The sequence below is a fragment of the Mauremys mutica genome, chromosome 4 (assembly GCF_020497125.1).
Source record: "Mauremys mutica isolate MM-2020 ecotype Southern chromosome 4, ASM2049712v1, whole genome shotgun sequence".
Taxonomy (NCBI): domain Eukaryota; kingdom Metazoa; phylum Chordata; order Testudines; family Geoemydidae; genus Mauremys; species Mauremys mutica.
This window is the reverse complement of record NC_059075.1, coordinates 29,702,321-29,726,962: the sequence shown is the minus strand read 5'-3', so window position 1 is coordinate 29,726,962 and position 24,642 is coordinate 29,702,321. Positions and strand designations below refer to the sequence as shown.

Genomic DNA, 24,642 nt, shown 5'->3' with positions numbered 1-24,642 from the left:
ATGATGTTAAAAATACCACAAAGCATATAACAAATCAACTAAAGCAAGGGCTTTAACTTGAGGATGTCACTTCATCCCAACCCCAGCTCTGCAACACACAAGCCACATATACAAGATAGCACCCCATTAACTTCTCAGTCTCCACATTAAGGACAGAGTGCATATTCCTTTGCTTTGTTTATTTGATACTGGATCCTTCATCTTGGTATTTAGACGCCAGCTTTAAGAAAAGATTCCCCCATATTTATACTCATGGTGCCCTTCCTTCCAAAACCCAACAATTAGAAACTGTCTTATTTATTTAAGATCTGTTAAATACACGGAGCTCACTGAACAAAGAGAACAACCTTCTTGTGCACAAGAACACCAATTAAGAGTTCTGGTTTAGGAATAAAAAAAACTTGGATTTCCCTTATTTAACTGACTTTCATCTGGGTGGTCCCCAAAAAGAATAGTTTGTATTAGTGATACAGTCTCAGCAGCAGCAATGTGGGGACCAGGAGCTGCAAGACAGTAACTCAGTTTAATATCATGGTCAAGCGCTACTTTTCTCCACAGGAAATTAGGTATTAATCTAAACTACAGTATTTGTTATATATGTTAAAAAAAAATCAGTGAAGCAAACAAATAATGCATCGAAATCTCTCCATATTTTATATACATACATACACTCGTGCAAATGTATAAATAAAAACTGCTTAGTTTCACGTATTTTCTCTTTCCTGTGGATTCCACAGCAGCTGATGAAGATCTCTGCTAGTATCTGATGCTGGAAACCCTTTCTGATCTTCCCTTTCCCTTAGGAATTACAAAGGTACACATGCTCCATCTTTTCTAACAGCTCGAATTTTCTACAATTAATTAGTTATCTTCGGGCAATTGTCTTTTGCCTGAACTTCTGGGTCTGCAATTTGAGGTTGCCTGTGTATATGCTGAGGAGGAAGAGAAACCCAAACCCTGTATTTTGTAACTCCCTAATCTCAGCAACGGATTGCCGAGTCCATCATCAACCTGCTGAATCCCTAGCATGCTCCACCTTGAGCATAAGCTTTCGTCCAGTGATATGGCTAGGCCTCAGTTTCCCCATCTGCAGAGTGGGGATAATACTTCCCTCACACAAAAGTGTTGTGAGGATTAATTAGTTAGCTGATGTTTGAGAAAGTCAAGTGCTGTATGGGTGCCAGGGAGAGGCATTTGAAATCTCGCCCACCTCCAAATCTTCTCAGTAACTCCCACAATTTCCAAGCGCAAAAAGTAATGGACATCTCTCTTAGTCTGTGATAAATATTTGTCTTCTCCTCAACAAATCAGAACTAGAGGGGCTATCCCTGCAAATCAAACTTGTTATTTTGCGTAATAGTTTGTCCAAAGCAGGAGAAGCAGGAAGATTTTGTAACTCATTAAGCAGAGCAGAAAGAACACCCTTTCCTAGGAGTGTAAAGCTGCCAAAGCTTTGTGGTTTTTAAAACTGATATCAACAGCATACACAGCAATTTCTTGTGATGCTGTGTTGAATGTTGCCTCTCTCTTTGAAAGAGAAACATGCATCATTGCTCAAAGTCACCAGCTAGAAACAATTCCTTTTAAAGCTGTGAACTCATCAGCATTCTCATTACTGATGAGAGGAGGTCTTTGGAAAAACCTGCTCTCTGGATACTATTTTCATCACTAACGTGTCTGCATGGCTTTCCTGCATATCTGACCTATACTGTAAACTTCCCGGGGAGAAATAAATAAAAGTCTCCTCAACCGGAGACAGAACACTACAGAAAAATTCACAATGCCTCTGCTTTGCATGAATCATACATCTAGGGGGGATAGAGAAAGCAAGGGCTTCCTCAATAGGGAAAGCTTGGGGACAAGCCAAGTAAGAATTTCTATGCACCCCTCCGAAGTGGGAGAAATCTGGCACAAGAAAAAAACATTTTCAATTGTTTAGTTATGTATCTTTGGCCCAAGGCTGTCTTTGGGGATCTGGGGAAAACCCTACAGACACCTACTCCTCTTTGGAGATAGTAGCAATGTTTCTAGGATGATGAAAGGAGGACGCCAGGGGTGAACTGGGCATTGCAGTGCTTACCTCCACAATGTAAAATCTACCCAGAGCTATGGCATCCAGTGTAGCTCAATAAAGCCACCTTTCCCGGAGCTCTCAGTAGGTGAGCAGCAGTGCACAGGGAGCTGGTTTAGTCAAGTGTCCCTACTCCATGGAAAAGGATTAAACTGGCAACACTAAGAGCCGAGCCTCCTGCTCTGCTTTTTGCCTCCACCTTAAGTGCACAAGGGCTGTGAAAAATGACACTCACCTGGAACCTGTAAACCAATTCCAACGACTGGCTGTCATTTTGGTCTGCTTCAAGGATGACATCTGTCAGTTTATGTATGATCACGTCCAACGGGCCCTGATCTTCGATTGGTTTGGTAAGGTCAAGCTGGAGGAAGCCATACAAAAGAAAAACTTATTACGACAGCCATAATCAAATTCTTTATCCCCCCCACCATTCCCTTTTCAGTTCTCAGTGTCAACAGTATTTCCCTGAAGTGTGATGTGTTGCTCTGGGCATCACTCTTGGCACTGAACTCCAAATGTACTGAGGTGTTGCTTTAATCTCATCCATGAGAAATGCATGGAAAGTACCTATTCCCTGGGCAGCTGAACAGTCGAACTTTGCACAGAGGTTTCTGTAGTAACAGGTTCTATCCAATATCAAGCATCAGCACCCAAACCACTACGAGGCACCTTTCGTCCAAAGATCTCGAAGAGCTTCACCGGGCCCTTTCTGAGCTAGGGCACCAGCACATACCCTCTCCTCATTCAAATCCCTCCCCCAAACTCACTTGTGCCACCGTACATATATTTAAGAAACCAGCCAATGACATTTATTGATACGTTTAAAAGAAACATGTTCACCATGTTGTGTTTTGGTCTTTTCTGAATAACCACAAGGAGCAGCATTCAGGTTAGCCACCCGGTGATGAGCATCTTGGGTAGAATTTTCAGAAGTGTCTATGCGACTTCAGCGTCTAAGTCATTTAGGGGATTGGAAAATTTCATTCGGCATAAACATCTAGACAGTCTCGTGTTCTAACAACGATGCCAAGTTATCAATATTGACAAGTTAGTCACATGTCAAAAGATAGTGGCCTGTGCAATCTCTTTCTACCAGCGCCGTTGTATTTAAGCACATGAAACAACGTTAGCTTGTAAAACCACAAACAGAACTGATTTAAAAAAAAAAAAAGCAGGATCAAAAGATGTGTGCACAATAAACTGAAAGCGAGCCTACTCTTCAGACACGCGCATACATCATTCATGTTCTCTTCGAACACACAACTGTCATCTCTACAAGACTGGGCCAAGTCTGTTTGTAAGATGCCACGTACAGCAACGTACAACAGATTTATAAAATAAGAAAGATTTAAGGTCGTCTAGAGGGGTGGACCTTGGAAAGTCCTGAAGGATCTTCATACAACAAAGAGCACCCTAGCACCTCTCCTGTTGAGGCATCTAACGTAGGTTCTGCTGTTCCCTGGTTTGTCCACCAAGCATCTGAAACATACGAGAATGAACACGCACAAGATGGAAGACTAATAGCCAGGTGCTTGCAGAGTTTTAACTGTGGATGGGTATGAGTTCTGTTCACAGGCGTGATCCTGCACACACTTATGTGCATGCTTAACTTTCCTACCGTGAGTACTGCTGTTAATTTCAGTGGGACTAGGAACAGCAGTAAAACTAAGCACACACACACACACAACTGTTTGCAGGATCAGGGTCCAAATTATGTGAACTACTACTTAGTCCAGGATCCATGCTGAATGAGTAGCTATGCTTCTCTCTAAAAGCAGTCGGTGCTTTGAGTCTAGAACTTCAATTACTAAGGGTACGTCTTCACTACCCGCCAGATCGGCGGGTAGCAATCGAATTCTCGGAGTTCGATATATCGCGTCTCATCTAGACGCGATATATTGAACTCCGAACGCGCTCCCGTCGACTCCGGAACTCCACCACCGCGAATGGCGGTGGCGGAGTCGACGGGGGAGCCGCGGACGTCGATCCCACGCCGTGAGGACGGGTAAGTAACTCGAACTAAGGTAGTTCGACTTCAGCTACGCTATTCACGTAGCTGAAGTTGCGTACCTTAGTTCGACCCCCCGCCCCAGTGTAGACCAGGCCTAAGAAAAGGAAAGGAAAGAAAAGAAGGAAAGACAAGACAAGACAAAACCTCCAGTTCCAGATTGACACTTTCCACAGCAGCCTATCACCGCTTACATAAAAAAGGCAACATAAAAGGGTCTGTTCAATTAGGTCTGAAACCCCTAATCCCTGCAGAGGTGCAGACATCTAAACCGATCCATCTTCAGATAGTCTAGCTAGGAAGACAGTCAGCAAGAAGCATACAAGTGGGCCAGACTGGTTAGTCCTCTACATTTCTATTGTCCTTGCAGTTGGAACTGTAAGGACAAACTCAGAAAATGAAAAGAGAATCTTCCCCATCAGTAAGTACCAGCCATGACCCAATAATATAAATGAGCCTGTAAGGCTCACACATGCATTTTGAGCACAGTGTCATCAGGCAAAACACTTTCTGTATGAGAGTTATTTGTGTCGCCAAATAAAGATGGGCAGGTTTTCAGAATGGAAACAAAGCACATATTGTACACAAGTCAGACAGATGGCATTAGGACACACACCCAGCAAGGAGCAATCTGAATTTCTTCCTCTATGAACAAAGAATACCAAATTCAACATTCTAATAGTTTACTCTGTCCAGAAATTCAGTGCTTACGAGGTCGCTTTAACTGGCTCTTTAAGGATGAAGGGATAGCGAGTACATTTCAACCACACAATCAGTAGTTTCATCCAACATTATGTGGACCTGAGGATCAGACTGTTTGAAAAAGTAAATTCTCTGTCTTCTAGTGAGAGCCACGGAAGGTAAACATTTCTAAACTGTTCAGGATTTGGAAGAGTTCCACCTTCCTTTGTATATTGGCATAAAAAAGTCCTTGAAAAATGAAGCCTTTTCAAGAGGAATATCAGCTCCAGTCACAAGTCAGACAAAGGCTAGCATAAAATTTCTGATGGTCTCTGCTGAGATAAACAACGAGTTAGTGCTTGTCAGCTGGAATCTGAACCCTCCTTCTTCCTGATCCTTTCAGTATCCTTCTCCAACTGTTCCTTGCATTTGACATGACCATCCAAAGGTTTATTTTCAAGTAGAATCAATGCCATGGCAACGAAAGTGAGAGAAAATGTTTACCATCGTCAGTGTGAAAATGTTTAGGTTGCAACTGCGGCCCATTTACCTCCATTTGATATGTCCTCCATTTGATAGAGGGGATCTTATTAGAATATATCAATTTCACTTGATTTCTTCATCCAACCAGCAAAATTAGTTAAATGAACGACAGAGGAATGAGGGACATGCAGAGTGTGAGCTGCTAAGGTGTAGCAAATGCAAAATACCAAGACTATGCTTCCAAGGTGTTACAAATCCACGTGCTGAAGAAAGCAATAAGTACTAGAGATAAACCACACGCATGCCGAACTTACATAAGGAACTTTGGTCCTTCAGCATAAACCAGGCCTTAAGCTAAAGGTCTCCCTTAGCGCACAACAGTAGCTACTGGAGGGGCAGAGGGAACAGGCGAGCATAGGGAGTTAATTTCCAATAAACAAAATTTGTTTAATTTTTTTCTGCAGAACATTGGTGATTTTTCTGTATTCTGTGGATAATACAAATGTTTGGCAAAATTCCATGAATTTCTATTGGCCCTGCCTGCAACCCCACATGCTGTGTTTAAAAATAAAATCACATCTGAGTGAAAATCGGGATCTGGTCACTCAAAAGACACATCAACGGCAAATGCAAGATTTAGCAAAAGAAGAAATGCTATTTTTTCTAAATGTTTAAAAATCTACTTTTGTTTCAATTTTTTTTTAAATGCTCCTGGTACATGATACAATATACTGTGTTTCACAGTGAGGCTCAATTGGATTTGTTGCGTAATGCTCGTCTTTGGAAATAGTTTGGGTTATCATTTGAATCAAATGAAGTCTTAATACCATCCTGTTCTCTTAATGGTGGACAGACCTTGTGTACTGCTATCTTTGTGACTTTTCTGGTCATTGCTCCTCACCTCAGTCTACCCCCATTCCATTCACCCTCATCTTCCTCCTAAAATGACTCTCTGTATAAACCGATTAACACACCCATTGTTGAAACATCTCTCGCCACATCTTTAGATGCCAAAACTCCTCTAACTTGACCTGACATCTATTGGTGACAGAATCCAAAATTGTGACCTTTACCCAATGACAGTCTATCCTGAGCAGGGAAAGCCTGTGTGCTATGGGTGAATCTTTCATGCTTGGAAAGTGGGAGGAGGGAAGAGGAGTAGTGGAGACCAAGACTGTAGCTCTGTCCCCTCTGATTAAGGAGATATCAGAACGGTCCTTTGTGACAACCTCTGTGGTACTTTTGATGTTCTCCTGGATGCCAGAGAAACAGACAAACACTAAATTTGTTCTAAGACAAAGAAGGGTTTTCTCCATTTAACTTTCCACTCCATGGGAGGGGGGACTGGGACAGGCTATACCCACTAAGATTTCCAAAAGTGCAGAATCCAAACTCTCTGCTGGTAATGTAGATGTTATCTGGCACTGAGTGCTCCTTCCTCTGAACAGGAAGTACATCACCAGCTTGAGTCTACCCTTTGTTTCTCAGTTCCAAAGACTGTATACGGTATTCCCAATGCAGTTCTACTGTACTCTTATTCAATTAGGACTGCGCTGACCCAGAAACGTTTGGAATTCATTTCAGGTTTGGGAATTCAGCCTATCAAAGTCCACTGAATCCAGGCTTTCAGATTGTTAGCCGCCTTTCTCCCCTCCTGGGCAAATTTCTACTCTGCATCTTTTCTTGCCCTTTGTTTTATGATCCCTTTGATATAAATGCAGTTTAGTCTTGGTGCACAATCGTGATGTGAGTCATCAAAAACAGTAATGAGCTATGGGTTTCATTTGTACATTGCAAGTCTTCAAGGAGCTGAAAGCTGGCATGTTGGTGCGCACAGTAGAGTCCGCCAGCTCTGGAGAAAACAGCCTTTGAAAACCTTTAAACAGATTGGAGGGGGAGGGGAACAGACAGAAGTCACTCGCAAAATCCAGAATCACTCTTTCCCCTTAGCTGAAGATTCTACAGAATCCATTGTCAGAAATAAAAGAAACGGATGCAAGAGATTTACTATAGCTTATCTGCCAAGGAGACACTTAGTGATTTTATTTGCAAAGAAAACTCAGCTAGGACTGTACTTTATATATGTACGAAAAGGCTCTTTCCTGACAGCAATGTCTGGGAGTGACTCTAATTTAAGATATAGCAGCTTTGGTATAACACAGGTAATCAGAGAGACTCAGGGCTTGGCTACACTTACAAGTTGCAGCGCTGGGAGTTACAGCGCTGGTCATGCAGCTGTGGAAGGGCCAGCGCTGGAGTGTGGCCACACTGACAGCTACCAGCGCTGCAGTGTGGCCACACTTGCAGCACTTTCCAGCGCTGTATTGAGAGGTGCATTGTGGGCAGCTATCCCACAGAGCACCTCGTCCCGTTTTGGCGCCGTTTTGGCGCTGAGTATTGTGGGAAGGGGAAGGAAGTGTGTGGGTCATTCCGCTTCCTGTTTGCCAGCGCCCCGTGGTGCATCGCTTCACATCCCAGCATTCACTCTTTCCAGCAGCGTTTGGCGCCATTGTGAGTGTCTTTCTGTTACTCTCTGTGTGAATCGCGATTTCTGTGGCAAATGGAGCCCGATCTGCTGAGGACTCTGCTGATGAGTGTCACCAGCACAACACGTTTGGCAGTCCAGCTATTCCTTCAGCTCCAAAGTGACAGTGAGGATTCCGACGATGATATCAATATGGATTTGCCTGCCGCGTGTGACACTAAAGTGCTTGCGGCATTTACGGAAATGCTCAGCACCGTTGAACGCCGCTTTTGGGCTCGGGAAACAAGCACTGAGTGGTGGGATCACATCGTCATGGAAGTCTGGGATGACGAGCAGTGGCTGCAGAACTTTCGTATGAGAAAAGCCACTTTCATGGGACTGTGTGCTGAGCTCGCCCCCACTCTGCGGCGCAAGGACACAAGATTGAGAGCTGCCCTGACGGTGGAAAAGCGAGTGGCTATTGCAATCTGGAAGCTGGCAACTCCAGACAGCTACCGGTCGGTCGGGAACCAGTTTGGTGTGGGAAAGTCGACCGTGGGAATCGTTTTGATGCAAGTTTGCAAGGCAATTAATCGCATCCTGCTAAGAAAGACCGTGACTCTGGGGAGCGTGCAGGACATTGTGGATGGCTTTGCACACATGGGTTTCCCTAACTGTGGAGGGGCGATAGATGGGACGCATATTCCTATTCTGGCCCCCCCCCACCTGGCATCAGAGTACGTTAATCGGAAGGGGTATTTCTCTATGGTTCTCCAGGCGCTTGTGGATCACCGCGGGCGTTTCATTGACATTTACACAGGCTGGCCTGGAAAGGTGCATGATGCACGCATCTTTCGGAACAGTGGCCTGTTCAGGAAGATGCAGGCAGGGACTTTTTTCCCAGACAGGAAGATCACAGTAGGGGATGTCGAAATGCCCACTGTGATCCTTGGAGACCCCGCGTACCCGTTACTGCCTTGGCTCATGAAACCCTATACAGGGAAGCTTGACAGGAGCAAGGACCGGTTCAACTACAGGCTGAGCCGGTGCAGAATGACTGTGGAGTGTGCTTTTGGGCGTTTAAAAGCCCGCTGGCGTTGCTTGTATGGGAAGCTAGACTTGGGGGAAAGCAGCATCCCCGCGGTTATATGCGCTTGCTGTACCCTCCATAATATTTGTGAAGGGAAGGGTGAAACATTCAGTGAGGCATGGACCACCGAGGTTCAAGTCCTGGAGGCTGAATATGCACAGCCAGAGAGCAGGGCTAATAGAGAGGCCCAGCACAGGGCTACAAGGATTAGGGATGCCTTGAGGGAAGAATTTGAGGCTGAAAGCCAACAATAATGTTTGCTGCCTTGCATGGGAGTGAATTGCACTGCTTACACTGTTATGCTATTATCCATAATAATAATATGATTTGTAGTGCCTCTTTCTTTACTGGGCTAAGGTATCTTTCACTATCTGCTATAATAAAGACTGTTTTCAAAGCCAAGAATTGTTTTATTGAAAAGAAAAAAACTTCCTTGACAGACAGACAGACACACAACATTTCATGAACACAAGAGGGCAGGGGTGTGGGTTGGTGAACTGTACAGTCACAAGTTTGCATATGCCCTGTCTGGATTGCTGTTTAATGAATCCTGCACTTCAGGGTTCATATACTGCATGGTGATGGGGGTTGAATGCAGAGGGTAAGGGTGGTGGTAGGTATCAGGGCTGGTTGGGGAACGTACAGGTGTTGGAGGCAGCTGGTGGTGGTAAGAACCTGGATGCTGGGGAAAGGTGGTTTGAGCTGACATTGGGGCACAAGGCACAAAGGACGGGGCGGGTGGGGGAGTAGCACGGTAGTGCTCTGCTTGCATGGCAACGAGTGACTCTATAGACTCCGCTTGGCGCTCCAGGATGCTTAGCAGCCGCTCCGTGGTTTTCCTCTTGGCCACTGCATTTCTCTTGCGTGTCCTGCTTTCTTTCTCTCGCCAATCCTTCAAGTCCTTACTCTCTCGAGCAGACTGATTAAGAACAGTTTTCAGCATGTCTTCTTTGCTCTTTCGGGGATTTTTTCTCAAATTTTGAAGCCTCTGTGATGTTGAACATCTGGGCAGTCCAGTAGTCAAGGTCACTGTAGAAACAGAAATGACAACATTTAACACGGGCAGCATTGTATCCACTATCTCCAGACATGAATTGTTACACTGAGGGAGTGAGTTCTTATTTAAGCATTCTTTTACCCACACGCATAACACTACAGAAGCCACGACATGGTGAGTGAGCAGTGCTTATATGGGGAGAAGTGGGGCTTGGGTGTAAGAGGGGAGCTGGTTGCTTCGGGTAATCTGGAGTGCTAGAGGGGTTGAGTGAAATGAAGATGCAGATGCAGGGGTGATCTTATCTCCCTATCTCTTCACTAAAGAGTCTCCCAACATTTTTCACAGGACTTAATCCTGGAAGATGTTTCCCTACTGCGAGTCACTAGGGAACAGCGGGGGGCTCTTTTAGAGCAATGTGGATTCCGCCCGGGACCCTATGCGGCTTGCCTGTGTTCAGAAATGGTCCCCCCACCACTGGCAGAAGAGTGGCGCGGACGCGTCACCGTCACTGGGACAAGGGACACAGTGGCTCTGCCTATAAACCTGCGCAGGCATATTGCCCACGCTCTGGATGAAGCTTTTGCTGAGATAACTGAGGCAGATTACCGCGACGTGATAGACCACATCAACGGGCTATTCCACATCTAGAGGCTGGCATGCATGCATGCATAACCCCCCCTCCTCTCCAGAAACATTTCACCCAGAAAATAAAAGCCGCTTACCGGTAACACGCTCCTCTGCTTGTCCTTCTGCAACTGCTGGCTGCTGCGATTGGGTGCTTTCCTCCTGGCTTGAGAAGAGCTCCTGGCTGCATGCCTCCAGGGAATCTGCGGTTTCTTCCCCCATGCCAGGAGCTTCACTCGCGGTTTCCTCCCCCCCCCACGCCTCCGCCTCCGCCGCCTCCTCCTCCTGTCCCCCAGCCTGCTCAGAAGTGTCCATCGTTATCCTGGGATTGGCAGTGGGGTCACCCCCAAGTATCTCATCCATCTCCCTGTAAAAACGGCAGGTCGTGGGAGCAGCTCCGGATCGTCGATTCCCCTCTCGGGCTTTGTAATAGGCACTCCGCAGCTCTTTAATTTTCACCCTGCATTGTACTGCGTCCCGATCATGGCCCCGATCCAGCATGGCCCTTGATATCTGCTCAAAGATATCGTAATTCCTACGGCCGGAGCGCAGCTGTGCCTGAACAGATGCCTCACCCCAAACACTGATGAGGTCCTGCAATTCACCAGTGCTCCATGCTGGGGCTCGTTTGCCGCGTGGAGGCATGGTCACCTGTAACTGATTAAAACTGATTGCACTCCACACCTGGCTGCAGCAAACAGGAAGGAGATTTTTAAATTTCCCGGGGCATTTACAGGGCGGGTCACCTGAGGCAAGAGCAGTAGAGTGCAAACTGATGTGCAGAGTGGCTGAACAGGAATTCTGGGATACCTCCTTATTCCCTGGAGGACAGGTAAAGCGCTGGTGAGTGTCCACACCTGCTGGGCAGCGCTGGATCACCAGCGCTGCACTCCTTATACCCCTGCCGGGATGGGTTTTCAGCCAGCGCTGCAACCAGGGAGTTGCAGCGCTGGTTGTGCCCTGCAAGTGTGGACGGGGTGTTGTTGCAGCGCTGGAAAGCCTCCACCAGCGCTGCAACTTGTAAGTGTAGCCAAGCCCTCAAACACAGCAAGCGGATTGTCTCAGCACTTAGTGGTGTGTCACTCCACCCAGAAGGATCCCGGAGTTCAGACCTTGGTGTCTCTGGGGTCCAGTCACAAGCATAACTTAGTTCTAAAGTTTCCCATGTATTCCCCTCTCAGCTATGCACGCGTGTGACAGTGGCAGCCCACAAGCCTCCATTAACTGGGAAAACAAATATCACCCAGAAGTCACAAGGTGAGCTCCAGTTGCCACCAAGTGACATTAGTAATAAGAGTCACTGCATTGGAGGGCAAGGGTAGAGAAACTTCCTGTAGGAAATCTATGAGGAAGATATTAGCTTATGTGGTTGACCACAGACTGGTCCTTTTTAATCACCCGGGGGTTGAGGAGAGGGAGTGCACACGCGCACGCACACACATGTCTAATAATTGGGCTCACCCTTTTACATTATGGTGAGCTCAACTGTAAGGAGTGAGTGAAAATTCAGAAAGCGTCACAATCTCCTATGACAAATAGTAATGGGAAAAGATGCAAAAGGGAGACAAAGATTAAATTAATCCAAACAAAGAGTCCTACTGATATAATTCAAGGAATGTGTTCAGATCTTGCCTGGCAAACAAGAGAAGCGTGGGACTGGAAATTAATGGACCAAAATTGGTTTGTCAGAAATTAAGCCTAATTGGTGAATAAAATAATGAGGGGATGGGCTATTCCACTCATCACTTCCTCTTGGAATGCTTAGAGAGAGACTTGGGGGGTGGGGAGGGGAATTAGATGCTGGCTAAATGAAAAACAGAAAAACGAAGGAGCAAGCTTCACTCTCACGGCTGCCACCGCAACCACCTTCTGGGACTCCAGGTTCTACCATGACACTGTTGGGCGTTTGTTGCCCTGACCCTGGGAAATGTCCTGACCAGACCAGGCAAGAAAGAGGGAGACCCAGATGACATGGGCACCTTCACCAACTCTGGCTATGTCCCAAATAGCACTTGGGATGTCAGACTTCGTCTCACCCCCCCACACACACACACCATGTGTTTCTTTTCCTTCTCCACATTATTTCTTCTCTTTTCTATCCTTCTCCTTTTGCCTTCTGTCTAATAAGAGCCTGGCCTAGCCAGCCAAGGCTTTATACTTTGCAACATTGCACTAGGTCTGGGATCAGAGAGAAGCAGTTAAGAACAAATGCCATAAGCAACCCCATGCTAGTACAAGTTGCAAGCTCTGAGAGTGGCTAATAAGACCGTTTGTCATGCCCGTGTTTTTCCAGCAGCATAGCTGCAAGTAGCAGTCAACACCAAAGCCAGAAGCTGCATTTAATATCTTTGCTCTTTTCTTTCCCTTCTTGTCTGTGTTCATCTTGTTTTGCTTTCTAGATGAGACTGGGCTTGAACAACAGTTCCAGCCTATTTCCTCTAACTTCTTTTCTTTCCCCCCAACAGGATAGTTATACTATCATTAATAGAGTCAAAGACCATCAGGTAGGGTGGGGTTCTTTCTAAAAACTCTCTCCAGCTACAGAGAAAGGGAACCAGGGTGTTAAAATGAAACCAGGGGCGGCTCTATAAATTACGGCGCCCCAAGCAGGGCAGCGCGGTATGCCGCCCTTCCCCGGTCAGGGCAGAAGCGTCTGCGGCGGGTGCGCTGGTTCGCGGCTCCGGTGGAGCATCTGCAGGCATGCCTGCGGGAGCTCCGTGCGAGCCGCGGGACCAGCGCACCCGCCGCAGTCATGGCTGCGGGAGCTCAAGCGGAGCCGCAGGAAGAGGTGACCCTCTGCAGTCATGCCTGCGGCAGGTCCGCTCATCCCGGGCTCCGGTGGACCTCCCGCAGGCATGACTGCGGAAGGTCCGCCGGAGCCAAATGCCGCCCTGCCCCGACAATGCCGCCCCACGCGCCTGCTTGGCGCGCTGGGGTCTGGAGCCGGCCCTGAATGAAACCCAGACTTCATACTTAACATTTCAAATGTTTTAACTATTTTCCTTCTTTTCTCTGTATCTTTAATAAAAGGTTCAAAAGAATTTTTAATTGTGTTTGTCACGGTATTAAGCAGGCTGAGGTCTCTGTATGCCAAAACTTGTTTAAATGTGTTTAATGTTGGGCCGTGACTGGCTTATGTTAACATCTTCAACTCTTTGGACCCATTTATTCCATCAAAATTAGTACCACACACACTCCTTCATGGTCTCTTTAAAGCATTTAAAAGAGTAAGACTCATCTCATCATCCCTCTAACCCTGCCAAAAAGCTCTGTCTTCCACATGCAAAGCTAACAACTATTCAGCACTTGTTGCTGCTGCTAATAGAGGGAAAAGGGCAGGGAGTGAGAATTGGTTGAATATAAACCTCTCTTTGTGACAGGAGCCCCAGCCTGATCCCATTGCAAAGGGCAAACGCAAACCAAGCCACAGCAGACTGTAAGGAAAAGGAGTGAAGAGTTCACTAACAGGATTCTTTTTGTTCCTCTCCCCCCAACCATCTTCCACAGTGCCGAATTAACTTGTGCCATTCTCCATTAACGTTCTGCTGCAGCAGCAAGAGGTCTGAGAAAGGAAATCTGCTATGGTGTGGAGACTTCCCCTCCTCTCCACACCCTCCCGCTTCCTGACTGCCTGACTAGAGGAGTGACTATCTCCGCATTGATAAAAACACTGACACCAGCCACCAAAAGAAACTCGCCCAATGGGAATGAAATGCAGCTTGAAAGTACTACCGCTTCACTCTTCATAGAGTCAAGGAAATTCAGGACAGTGATGACCTTTTGGGACTTCAAGACTATTCTTGCACTAATGCAGGACTGATCCCTACAGTACATTTTCTACTAGTGCTTTGCCCGGTCTAGTTTTAAGTGGCACCCTTATAGCAGTTATGAAGAATAATACGCACAGCCCCATCTGTGATGCGATCCAAAAATCTCAGCAGCAGTATACCTAGTAGCAAAATCCAGTCCAAATAACTAATATATAGGACCTGGCATCTTTTTAATATTTACTGGAATTTTGAGGATGAAGTAGAGCACTGTTAGGATGATCTGCAGCAAAATACATAGTTATCATAGGGCACAGGTACTACTAATTCATACCACTAGAGGATGCCTGCTGCATGTCTGCTCCCATGTTTCTGTCTACTGAAAGCATTCCTATTGCCCCCATCACTGGGCTATCTAGACATAAAACAGACATGTCAGCTAGCTCTTTCATGATCACCATACAAACACCATCCTGGTAACAAATTATCTTGCTGAAAAAAAATGAGATTTTGCATACTTGAACTGGAAACTGTTCCTCCTCTACCCCAAAGAAACAAAACTGCCAAGCACCTCCATGTCTACAAGCATGTCAGCAGATCTACTCAAGTCAACCAGAAGACTTGAACAAGGACAACAACAGAACAAGGAGTAATAGTCTCAAATTGCAGTCTCAAGGGGAGATTTAGGTTGGATATTAGGAAAAACTTTTTCACTAAGAGGGTGGTGAAGCACTGGAATGAGTTACCTAGGGAGGTGGTGGAATCTCCTTCCTTAGAGGCTTTTAAGGTCAGGCTTGACAAAGTCCTGGCTGGGATGATTTAGTTGGGGACTGGTCCTGCTTTGAGCAGGGGGTTGGACTAGATGACCTCCTGAGGTCCCTTCCAACCCGGATAGTCTATGATTCTATGACTGCATTCCAGGCCTTCCCTAGGCAGATTCTATTCCACCACCAGCTTGCTTGGCAAGTCCCACACAACGCTTTGATGCGAGCCTCTGATCAGAGCTCTTTGTCTGTCACCAATACCAGAGATAAAACTACAGTTGTGACAGAAACCAAGCCAGCACTAATAAGAAAGCAGCTTCCCATTCTCATTCCTGTCATAAACATACAGCTAAGGGTAGCATAAAATCCCGCCTTTACCTGTAAGGGGTTAAGAAGCTCAAATAACCTGGTTGGCACCTGACTAAAAGGACCAATAAGGAAAGGAGATACTTTCAAATCTGAGGGGTAAGGGGTTGTTTGTGCTCTTTTGTGTATGTTCCCTCTTGAGACAGAGAGAGAGGGACCAAGCAGGTAATCCAACTCCTACTGAAATGATACAGCTAAAATTACAGAAATTGTAAGTAATAGCAAGGAAATGTGTTAGATTATCTTTTGTTTTAGCTTGTGAATTTTCCCTATGCTAAGATGGAGGTTTATTCCTGGTTTGTAACTTTGAAGTTGAGCCTAGAGGGGAATCCTCTGTGTTTTAAATTTTTTATTACCCTGTAAAATTACCTTCCATCCTGATTTTACAGAGTTGCTTCTTTTATTATTAAAAAAAAAAAAAGTAAAGTTCTTCTTTTAAGAACCAAGGGTTTGGTCTATGCTTACCTTGTTAACCTATTTGGTTGGTATATTATTCCCAAGCCTCCTCAAGAAAGGGGGTGAAGGAGTTTGGGGGTATATTTTTGGGGAATAGGGTTCCAAGTGGCCCCCCCGAATGTTTGTTTAAATCACTTGGTGGTGGCAGCAATACCGTCCAAGGACAAGGAATGGAATTTGTGCCTTGGGGAAGTTTTTAACCTAAGCTGGTGGAATATAAGCTTTGGGGGTCTTTCATGTGGGTCCCCACATCTGTAACCCAGAGTTCAGAGTGGGGAGGGAACCCTGACAGTCCCAATCAATAATACTTAGATATGGAATCCCATACTCAACAGATTGTTACTTGGCATTTTCTTGCATTGATACCAGTAATGGTTACTTTACAGCTCTACAGCACTATCTGTCATAGGGTCCCAAAGCACTTTACACACTTCACAACACCTCTGTGAAGCCGGTATTATCTCCAAGGAGCAGATGGGGAAAGCACTAAGGGCTAGTCTACACTGGCAATGTTAAAGCGCTGCCGCTTGTGTGGTCACGGCAGAGCGCTGGCAGAGAGCTCTACCAGAGCTCTAAAAAATCCACCCGGTGCACAGTCTACACTGGCACTTTACAGCGCTGAAACTTGCTGTTTTTTCATACTCCAAGCAAGAAAGTTGCAGCACTGCAAAGTGCCAGTGTAGACAAGCCCTTAGGGACTTGCCCAAGCTAAAGCTGGGGAAAGAACCTAGATCTCCTGACTCCCATCCCCGTGCTTCAACCCCTAAGAATAATGGGGTCCTAATCCATGACTAGAGCTCCTCAGCACTCCAGTAATATAAGTAAATAATAATGATTAACCTTCCTCCTTATAATGAACCAATCCTGTCCCCATTAATCCAACAGAACTGTGTGACCAGAGCTGCCTCGCCACAGCCTTCTCAATAATCTTCCCCCCAAACAGGGAATAACTGGTGAGACTGTTAACATCAAGAGATGGTCTCCTAAGCAATGTGATGAAGTGACACAGAGGTTATGGAGGAGGACTTTAGGCTGGGTTTGCAGAACAGCACTGAAGTTTTTGGTCTGGGTTCTTGGCAATCTTCACTTGACTCAGTTATTTAAACCCCTTCCACTGGCTCCTATTCCTCTGCATACCCAATTGAAAGTTCTGATCTTAGCATTTCAGGTCTTTCATTCCCAAATGCTGTCCTGTTTGTGTAACTTGATTTCACTATTGACACCTACACAGGGCTTGTGCTCAGCTTATTACTTGGCTGTGATGGGAGGAGGAGGGAAGGACACACACTGCTCTTATGAGCACCTCCTGTCAGTGGGGGTGCAATCTGCACTCTTTCCTTTTTCTGTTCTTGGTGCTCCATGCTGGCGGTTGCCTTCGTCAGGTGGATCTTCAGTGACTCGGCCCTTCGGCTAAGTCACACATAGTCTAAAGACAGACACATGAAGGAACCCCCTTCCGGATAACACAGTCCAACCAACAGTTGGCCCTCTCCGAGGTCTTCAGCCCAATCTCTGGGCCTGTTTAAACTCTAGTCCCTTTCTTGGGCTCCAAAACAAAACTTGCCCCCTTCTCAGGGCTTTGGCCACTTTGCCCAGGCCTGCCCACTACTCCAGGTCCCAACCCAGGGACTCTACAATTATCAGCCACATGCTTCTTTCTTTACTAGTTGCTACTGCTGCATTCTCTGACCTGCTTCACACACTGTCCCATCACCTTCTTGTGTTCTCTGTCGAAGCAGGTTATCATCCAGGCCTCCTTGCCTGGAGAGTTTCTCAGTCTCTACCCTGATTTCTCAGGGTCTTCTCTCCAGCCTCTGTACCTGGAGAGCTTATAATAGTCTCTGTCCCTTTTAGTCAGGGTTCCCTCTCCCAGGCCTCTGTGCCTGGAAAGTTTCACAGTCCTATCCAGTAGGGTTTCTCCCCAGTTTCGTTAGCTGTGGAGTCTCACAGCCTTCCAGTCCTCCTTCACCCTTCTGGTCCCAGCCAGCAACTGCCCTGTTCAAGCCCTGTAGCTCCTTTTAACAGAGCCTGCTGGGCTCTGATTGGTTGCCTCCCTGCAGCTTTTCTAGGTAGACCTGGAGGACCCACCTTCACTGCTTTTTCCTGAGGTAGAGTTGGTAGGACTGCAGGGCCTCCAATAGCGGCCTCAAAGGGCCTGATACACCCCATCACATTGCCCTTAGTGGCTTTCTAAAATGTTTGGGCCACCATTTAAAAGTTTGCCACAGTGCATCTCTGGCCATATTTTTCCTTTCAGTGAAATTCACTATCTGCTGAGAATCATGCTGCTAAATTGTTGCTCCAAGATAAATCCTAGCTAAAAACTCTTTTTTAAAATGTATATATAGCTGTTAATTTGTCTTGTTCTTTTATATACACGGCTTTGGTGACTGCAGGAAGTACTTTACTGAATCTGTCCTGTAGGGGTGTAGGAACAACTGTTCCTGTCATCACACCAAATGGAGAGTTTAGTTTGCCATTAGGACCCCTGGATGAATGCAGCAAGCTGTTTCTGGTAGGCAAGTGGATAAGTGCTTCAGGCTTGTTCACAGATTCAGAAAGGCAACTGGTGATTTTGAGCACTGTAGGCAGAATAATCCATGTCACCCAAATCCAAAAAAGCTTCTTGCTAGGGGTTTCTTCTGAGGTCACAAATGCTCTTGTGGATTAGGAACAGCAGCAGAACAAATCCTGAGATTAGTAGAGAAGAAAAGTTGAACTGAAAACATGTGACATAGGAGGATTACAGCTCTGAGGAAGCACAGCAAGTTATAGGGAAATATAAACTGCTGGAGAAAATTCTTAGTAAACATAACATGATGCTGAGACACTCATTTCACTGGCTTCCATTTCTGTCAAAAAACAGCATTTGCTTATATACAATAATTAAATCACAGCACCAGAAAGGTTGGGCAAATTAGGGATGTGGATCAGAAAAGCAATCTAAACCTTGGGTGCTGTAGTCAAAGCTTCTGCATTTGCAAATTTGGTTTAGAAAGAGCAGAAAAAAAGGTTTCCCTGGGAGATTTCTGATACTTCTTGATAGTAGCTATGTCAGAAATGCTGAAAGAAAGGGCAGTTCCGTTGCCAAGTCAGGCCAGAAATGAACTGGGAAATCCCTCAGAACAGAGAATGTTATTTGGTCCTCAATACCGTGTATTAAAATACTGCAACACACAGGAGTGAGTGCAGTCTAAGTGAGAGGTGGGAGGAGGGGACTCGACCTGTAATATCCAGGTATAATAGGGTCATGTAAGCACTCACTACAACTCACAACTAAAATCATTCAGTATTTGGAGGCCATCTGGAAGAGCACTGCTCACAATAAACAGTGACTACGCTTAAAAAAAAAATTCAAGGGAACCTGGGATATTAAGATGAAAGAGAAGAGATGGAATAACCATTCAAGAGAAGTTTTCATAAGAACACTAACCTAAACACAAAGAACAGTAGTATTTGTGGCACCTTAGAGACTAACAAATTTATTTATTTATTTATTTTGTGGGCTACGGCTTATGCTCAAATAAATTTGTTAGTCTCTAAGGTGCCACAAGTACTCCTGTTCTTTTTGCGGATATAGACTAACACGGCTGCTACTCTGAAACCTAAACACATACTGCACTGGCTTCCACATTTAGTGGTGGCATCATAAGAAACAGTTTATATTAATGTTATTTTGGGGTGGGCTGATCTCTGGCTCCATCCCCTGACCCTGAACTTTAAGGAAGTTCATTTCTGGACCAGAACTAGATAGGACTCATCTTTAGGAATCTGAGCTAAGTAGTGTTTTTCAGATACCAATGGGAGTAGATGCTTTGGAATGTGCTGCTGTACTCCTTGATGGATCCCTACTGCCTCAGCAATAATTCTCCTCTAAATGAGGGTTCCAGTTGGTGAACAGATAGTCACAGCCATGCTTTCATCATTCTAATCACCTCTCTTTTACCAGCTGACAGCAGTGTGTCTGGTTTCCACATGTGCTTCCCAGTCCACAAAAAGACACACTGATGAGACAAAGCTGTAAGCAAACCCAGAGAGCATCCAGTATGCTTTTAAACAAAGTCTGATCATCAGCTGACTGAATCTGTATTATCTTTATTACATGATAAAAATTGTAATTGGGTGAAGTGAGAGATGGCTGGAAGGAGAGAAAGTGCAAATGTATTTGGCTTTTTTTTTTTTTTAATTTCTCTCAAACTCATTAGGATCCTTTGTAAAAATAAGGAAATGCATTTCAGTTTCAGCTGATCAAAATTCCACCGTCCATCACATGGTATTACTTAGAGTTGCTCACAAGTGCTGGGTGGCTAGCAATGTTGGATTTTTTTTAAACTCAGAGAGAGTAGGAGAAGGAGGAGTGGTGCAAAGCACTGAAATACTCGGTTGGGGAGGGGAGACACACAAAAGTATCACATGGACTCTGCTAACTTCCAGGAGAAAAGATGGATAAAATTTTGTACCTACAAACCCTAACACTCTCAATTTAAAAAAATATAGAAGATGCTTAACAAGCTTGCACCCAACGACGCCTACACTCCATGTGCTGAAATCTGAATTGATACAAAGTGGAGTGCTCAATGTTCTATCTTGCTAAAATGAGTGTTCTTTATAGAAGGATGATATTAGCGCTCTATTAGAAAAAAAATTGCTCAGTCTGAAACCTTTATTTTTACCTTCAGAGGATGAATTAAAAGACATTTTTCTCTGTCTGAATGTTTATGTATTAACACCACAATTCTACCAGGGTCCTTGCCTTGTGAATGTCAATACACAACTTGTTCTACCTAGCTGATAGGTTTTTCATTTCTTAAATTAGCAGAATACTTATGACCAAGACTGGAATTTACAATGATTTCATGATTTTGTCGTGTGTGTGTGTACTGATATGCATGACAGAACAGATTACAACAAAACAATAGCCAAACCCAGAGCTTTTTAATTAGGATCTCATGGTTGTTCTCTTTGCATATGATCGTTAATATAAGATGCATCATTATATGAATCCTTCCCTCAGATAGAATTTATTTGCATGCATGTATCATAGACTTAATAGGACTTGCACATTCAGTAAAGTAGAGACACTGGGGAAGAAATCCTGGGCCTACAGAAGTCAATAGCAGAATTGCCCCTGACTTCAACAGGGCCAAGATTCCAACCTTGATCTTCACAGACTTTACAAGAATAATAGTGTGGAATTTGGCCTGTTGTAATTCTACGTATTGTGATCACTTTATGTTAAGAAAGGGGTTCACAAAAGTAACACACACACACAGAGTTAATTTAGTCTTCCCTTTCTCCCTCATTTCTTGAGGCAGCACACATGGTTATTAAGCACCAGTATAATTTATGCCACATTTTGCGGTGGAAATATACTCAAGACCGTATGTGATCAAGGAGCAATTAGAGAATTTTTTTTCTAAAGGGAAAGGCTAGAGGGGATAGGTGAAAAGATCAAAGTTGCACATTCTCGCGTTCCAAATTACATATTCTCAAGCTTGCATTCCTCCCTTCCATTAAAAATAGAGTGCCAATGGGAAAAGATCACCAGAGGCACAACCCAATATAGGTCTGAGTAATGAGGTTACTTGGAAGTCTAGGTTTAACCAAGTCTGGGACATTCCACAAAAATCTGCCTCTCCCCTCATCCACGTCCTTCGTGCTGCCATTTGGAGCGGGAAGTCGCAACAACTCCTTTGGTTATGTGCCCAGGCCATTTCTTAACTCTTGCTTTGGTGTCCCTTATGTTAGATGTCTATTTATGTCTCCTCAGGCAGATGCACCAAATTCCTTTTTTTAAAAGATTTTTTAATTTTAATTTTTTATTATTTTTTTTAAAGCTTAGTTAAAGTAGTTTCAGGTACTGTCCGAATGCCCTTTCTAACTGCTGTGTTTACAGTCACATTTTCCTACTAATCCTATTAATTTCCTCATTAATCTTTTTTCTCTCCCCTGTTGCTGTCTGAAAGGCCCACACAAACAGGAGAAACTAACTCCCTGTACAGGGGAGAAAGTGACAAAGTGCAGTCAAAGGCACCAAGTAAACAAACAGGGAAGAATAGCAAGAAATGAGGGGCTAGCGGGGGAAAGGGGTGCCTGCCCTCCCCCTTAAATTCCTTTCATGTAAAGTAGTCTTGGCAGTATCTACCACAGCAGTAGGTAAAATATTTTCAGAGAGAAACAGGATCTTTAAAGTGATGGTGCCCCTTCAACAGGCACCAGATCCAGTTCCACTTATAAATTAACCTGGTAGAGGGTAGAAAGAATAATATCAAAACAAAACTAACACAGCTAGACTGCCAAAAAGCACAGCTGGCCAGCTTCTAAGCTTTCTGACAGAGGAAGTTTGGTAAGTTACTGGTAGCCTGGGGCATGGGCACCAACTTATTATGGGCTCGTGGGGTTAAAGCCCCAGGAATATTCAAAATCAGGGGCTCTGCTCCACCAATATTTGGAGCTAGGTTTCTCCCCTGCTTGGAGCGCAGGGGAGTCAGAGGGCTCTGGGCTGCCTGCAACCACCGGGAGCCCAGAGCCCTTTAAATCACAGCCGCGGACGGGAATCAGAGGGCTCTGCGCTGCCCGCTGCGGCGGCGGTGGCTGGGATTTAAAGGGCTCAGGGCTCCCCGCGGCTGCCTGCAGCCCAGAGCCCTTTGAATCCCAGCCCCTGGCCGCTGATTGCCCCCTCCCCCAGACCCCTGCCCCAACTGCCTCCCAGGACCCCCACCCCCTATCTAAGCACCACTGGTCCTTGTCCCCCGATTACCCCCTCCCGAGACAACTGCCCCTTGGGACCCCAGCCCCTATGGCCCTATCTAAGCCTCCCTTCTCCTTGTCCCCAACTTCCCCCCAGGACCCCACCCCCTACCTGTCCCCTGATAAACCCCCTGGACTCCCATGCCTATCCAATTGCTGCCTGTCCCCTGACTGCCCCTCCGAACCTCTGCCACATCCAACCCGCCCTGCTCCTTGTCCCTTGACTGCCCCCCGGAACCCCCTACCCCTGCTCCAACCCCCAAACCGCTTACTGTGCCACTCAGACCAGCGTGTCTGGCTCCGTGCAGCTCCAGACAGTTGCTGCCATGCTCCCCCATGGAGCCCACAGCCCTCTCCCACCCCAGCACCTGCCTTCCAGATTTGAACACCTCAAAATTCAGGAGTGCTCAAGCTCGGTTTTACTTAATTTCTCCCAAATCAAATATACTGATCCACTGTAACTTGCTGTAGAAAAAGTAGGATAAAATTGAGCAAGAAATGCTTCTTAGGACTGGAATTGCTATTTTTCAACAGCCATTGCCTTTTTGTTTGTTTGAAAGGAAGACAGTGATATTGCATTGGCAAATTCCCCATAGAAAGAAAGAGTGGAACAAAAGAATAATAAAGGCACCTCAACTTTTCCTCATTTATGGAGGACAGTCTTATAATATGCATCCAGATATCCTCCAATCACACAAGCTGAAAATTGTTCCACTTTACTGCAGCTCTGTAACCATATGGGAACCAATCCTGTCTGTGTTTTGTGCACATCCAAAATTCCGGCTGAATGACCCACCCTGGGAGCGAGTTACCAGTGACCCAGGGCTGGGGCAGCAGGAGGTGTGGGGGGGAGCCCAGGGCTGGGGCAGCAGCAGGGTGGAGGGAGGGCACTGGTGGGGAGGAAAGGGGGAAGCCCAGCGCTGGGGTGGCAGGGGGTGTGGGTGGGTGGGTGGGGGGAGAGCCCAGAACTGGGGCAGCAGGAGGGTACGGGGGGAGCCCAGGGCTGGGAAGGGGGGCAGCCAAATTTTTTTTTTGCTTGGGGCAGCAAAAAACCTAGAGCCGGCCCTGCCCGGAGCTTCCCTGCCTGAACGTAAAGAGCGTGCAGTGCGCATCTCTCTCCCTTGCTGCTGCTGCTGCTGCCGCCTAAGGGCTACAGCATAACAGCAGTGCAAACTGCTGGTGCTGTAGCACCTCAGGAGGGGGAGGGGAGCGGAGGGGGCCGTGCCGTGCCCCCTCACCATAATCCCATCTAGGTTGTAATTAATTTTGACTGAGTTGACCAGGACAATATCCCTAAGACCTGCAGACTTGTGGCTGCTGCTCTGTGACTTTTAAAGCAGATGAAGCCACTTTTGATTACAGCTTAAAACAAAACGATGCGGGTGAGAGGAGGAAGTGATTGATTGGTTTCACATAGGACCTGGAGTAAAATTGCTATAAAGGATTGTCTGAAACTGGTGTACAGACAAACTAGTGTGTGGCAAAGTCTTAAAATGACTGAGAATTGAAATATTTAATTGTAATGTGCTCTTAAATTAATCAGATTGCATCGACAATTGGGAACCATTTTTATACAGTGATGGTAAAATGTATATTGAAGTAGGCAAGTGCTGCTTCTGACTTTCCACTTTTAATTGACCCTTGTAATCTTGTGGCACTGACGCGTTGTAGCTTCATTTTATATCGGCTTACGGGGCGGGAGCAGGGGGGCACCACCATTTTGGGCCCCACCAAAAATTATACAAACCTGCCGCCTATGGCCTGGGGTACATGAGGTCTACCATAATGTGGCTCTGTCTCCCTCTAGTACAGTGGTTCTCAACCTGCAGCCGGTTTGTGGCCCAATCAGCACACAACTGGACTATATACAGAAGTTTATGAGTCTCCTATTGGTTTGAAAGCTAATGGACCTGGCTCTTAAGCTCAGACAGTGGAGAATCAAGCTTTTAGATGCAGAGGTAGAAAGAGCTTATGACCAGAGTCTCTTTCACCAGGCTGTCAGACTATCAGCTAGTGTTTCTGATTCTCTCTCTCTACAGGTATGGCTACACTGCAAAAAACCACCAAAAATGTATATTCTTAACTCGGGTTAGCTAACCAGGGCTAAAATGGCAGTACAAC

The 24,642-nt window shown here is 45.7% G+C and overlaps 1 protein-coding gene across 1 annotated transcript in view; it reads right to left on the bottom strand.

Annotated features, from left to right (window-relative positions):
* Positions 1–24,642, bottom strand: part of ITPK1 (inositol-tetrakisphosphate 1-kinase) — a 256,870-nt gene that overhangs the window by 105,424 nt on the left and 126,804 nt on the right. The window contains exon 3 of the mRNA XM_045014140.1: positions 2,307–2,432. Within this exon, the coding sequence (XP_044870075.1) occupies positions 2,307–2,432 (126 nt within the window). The remainder of the gene's footprint in view (positions 1–2,306; positions 2,433–24,642) is intronic.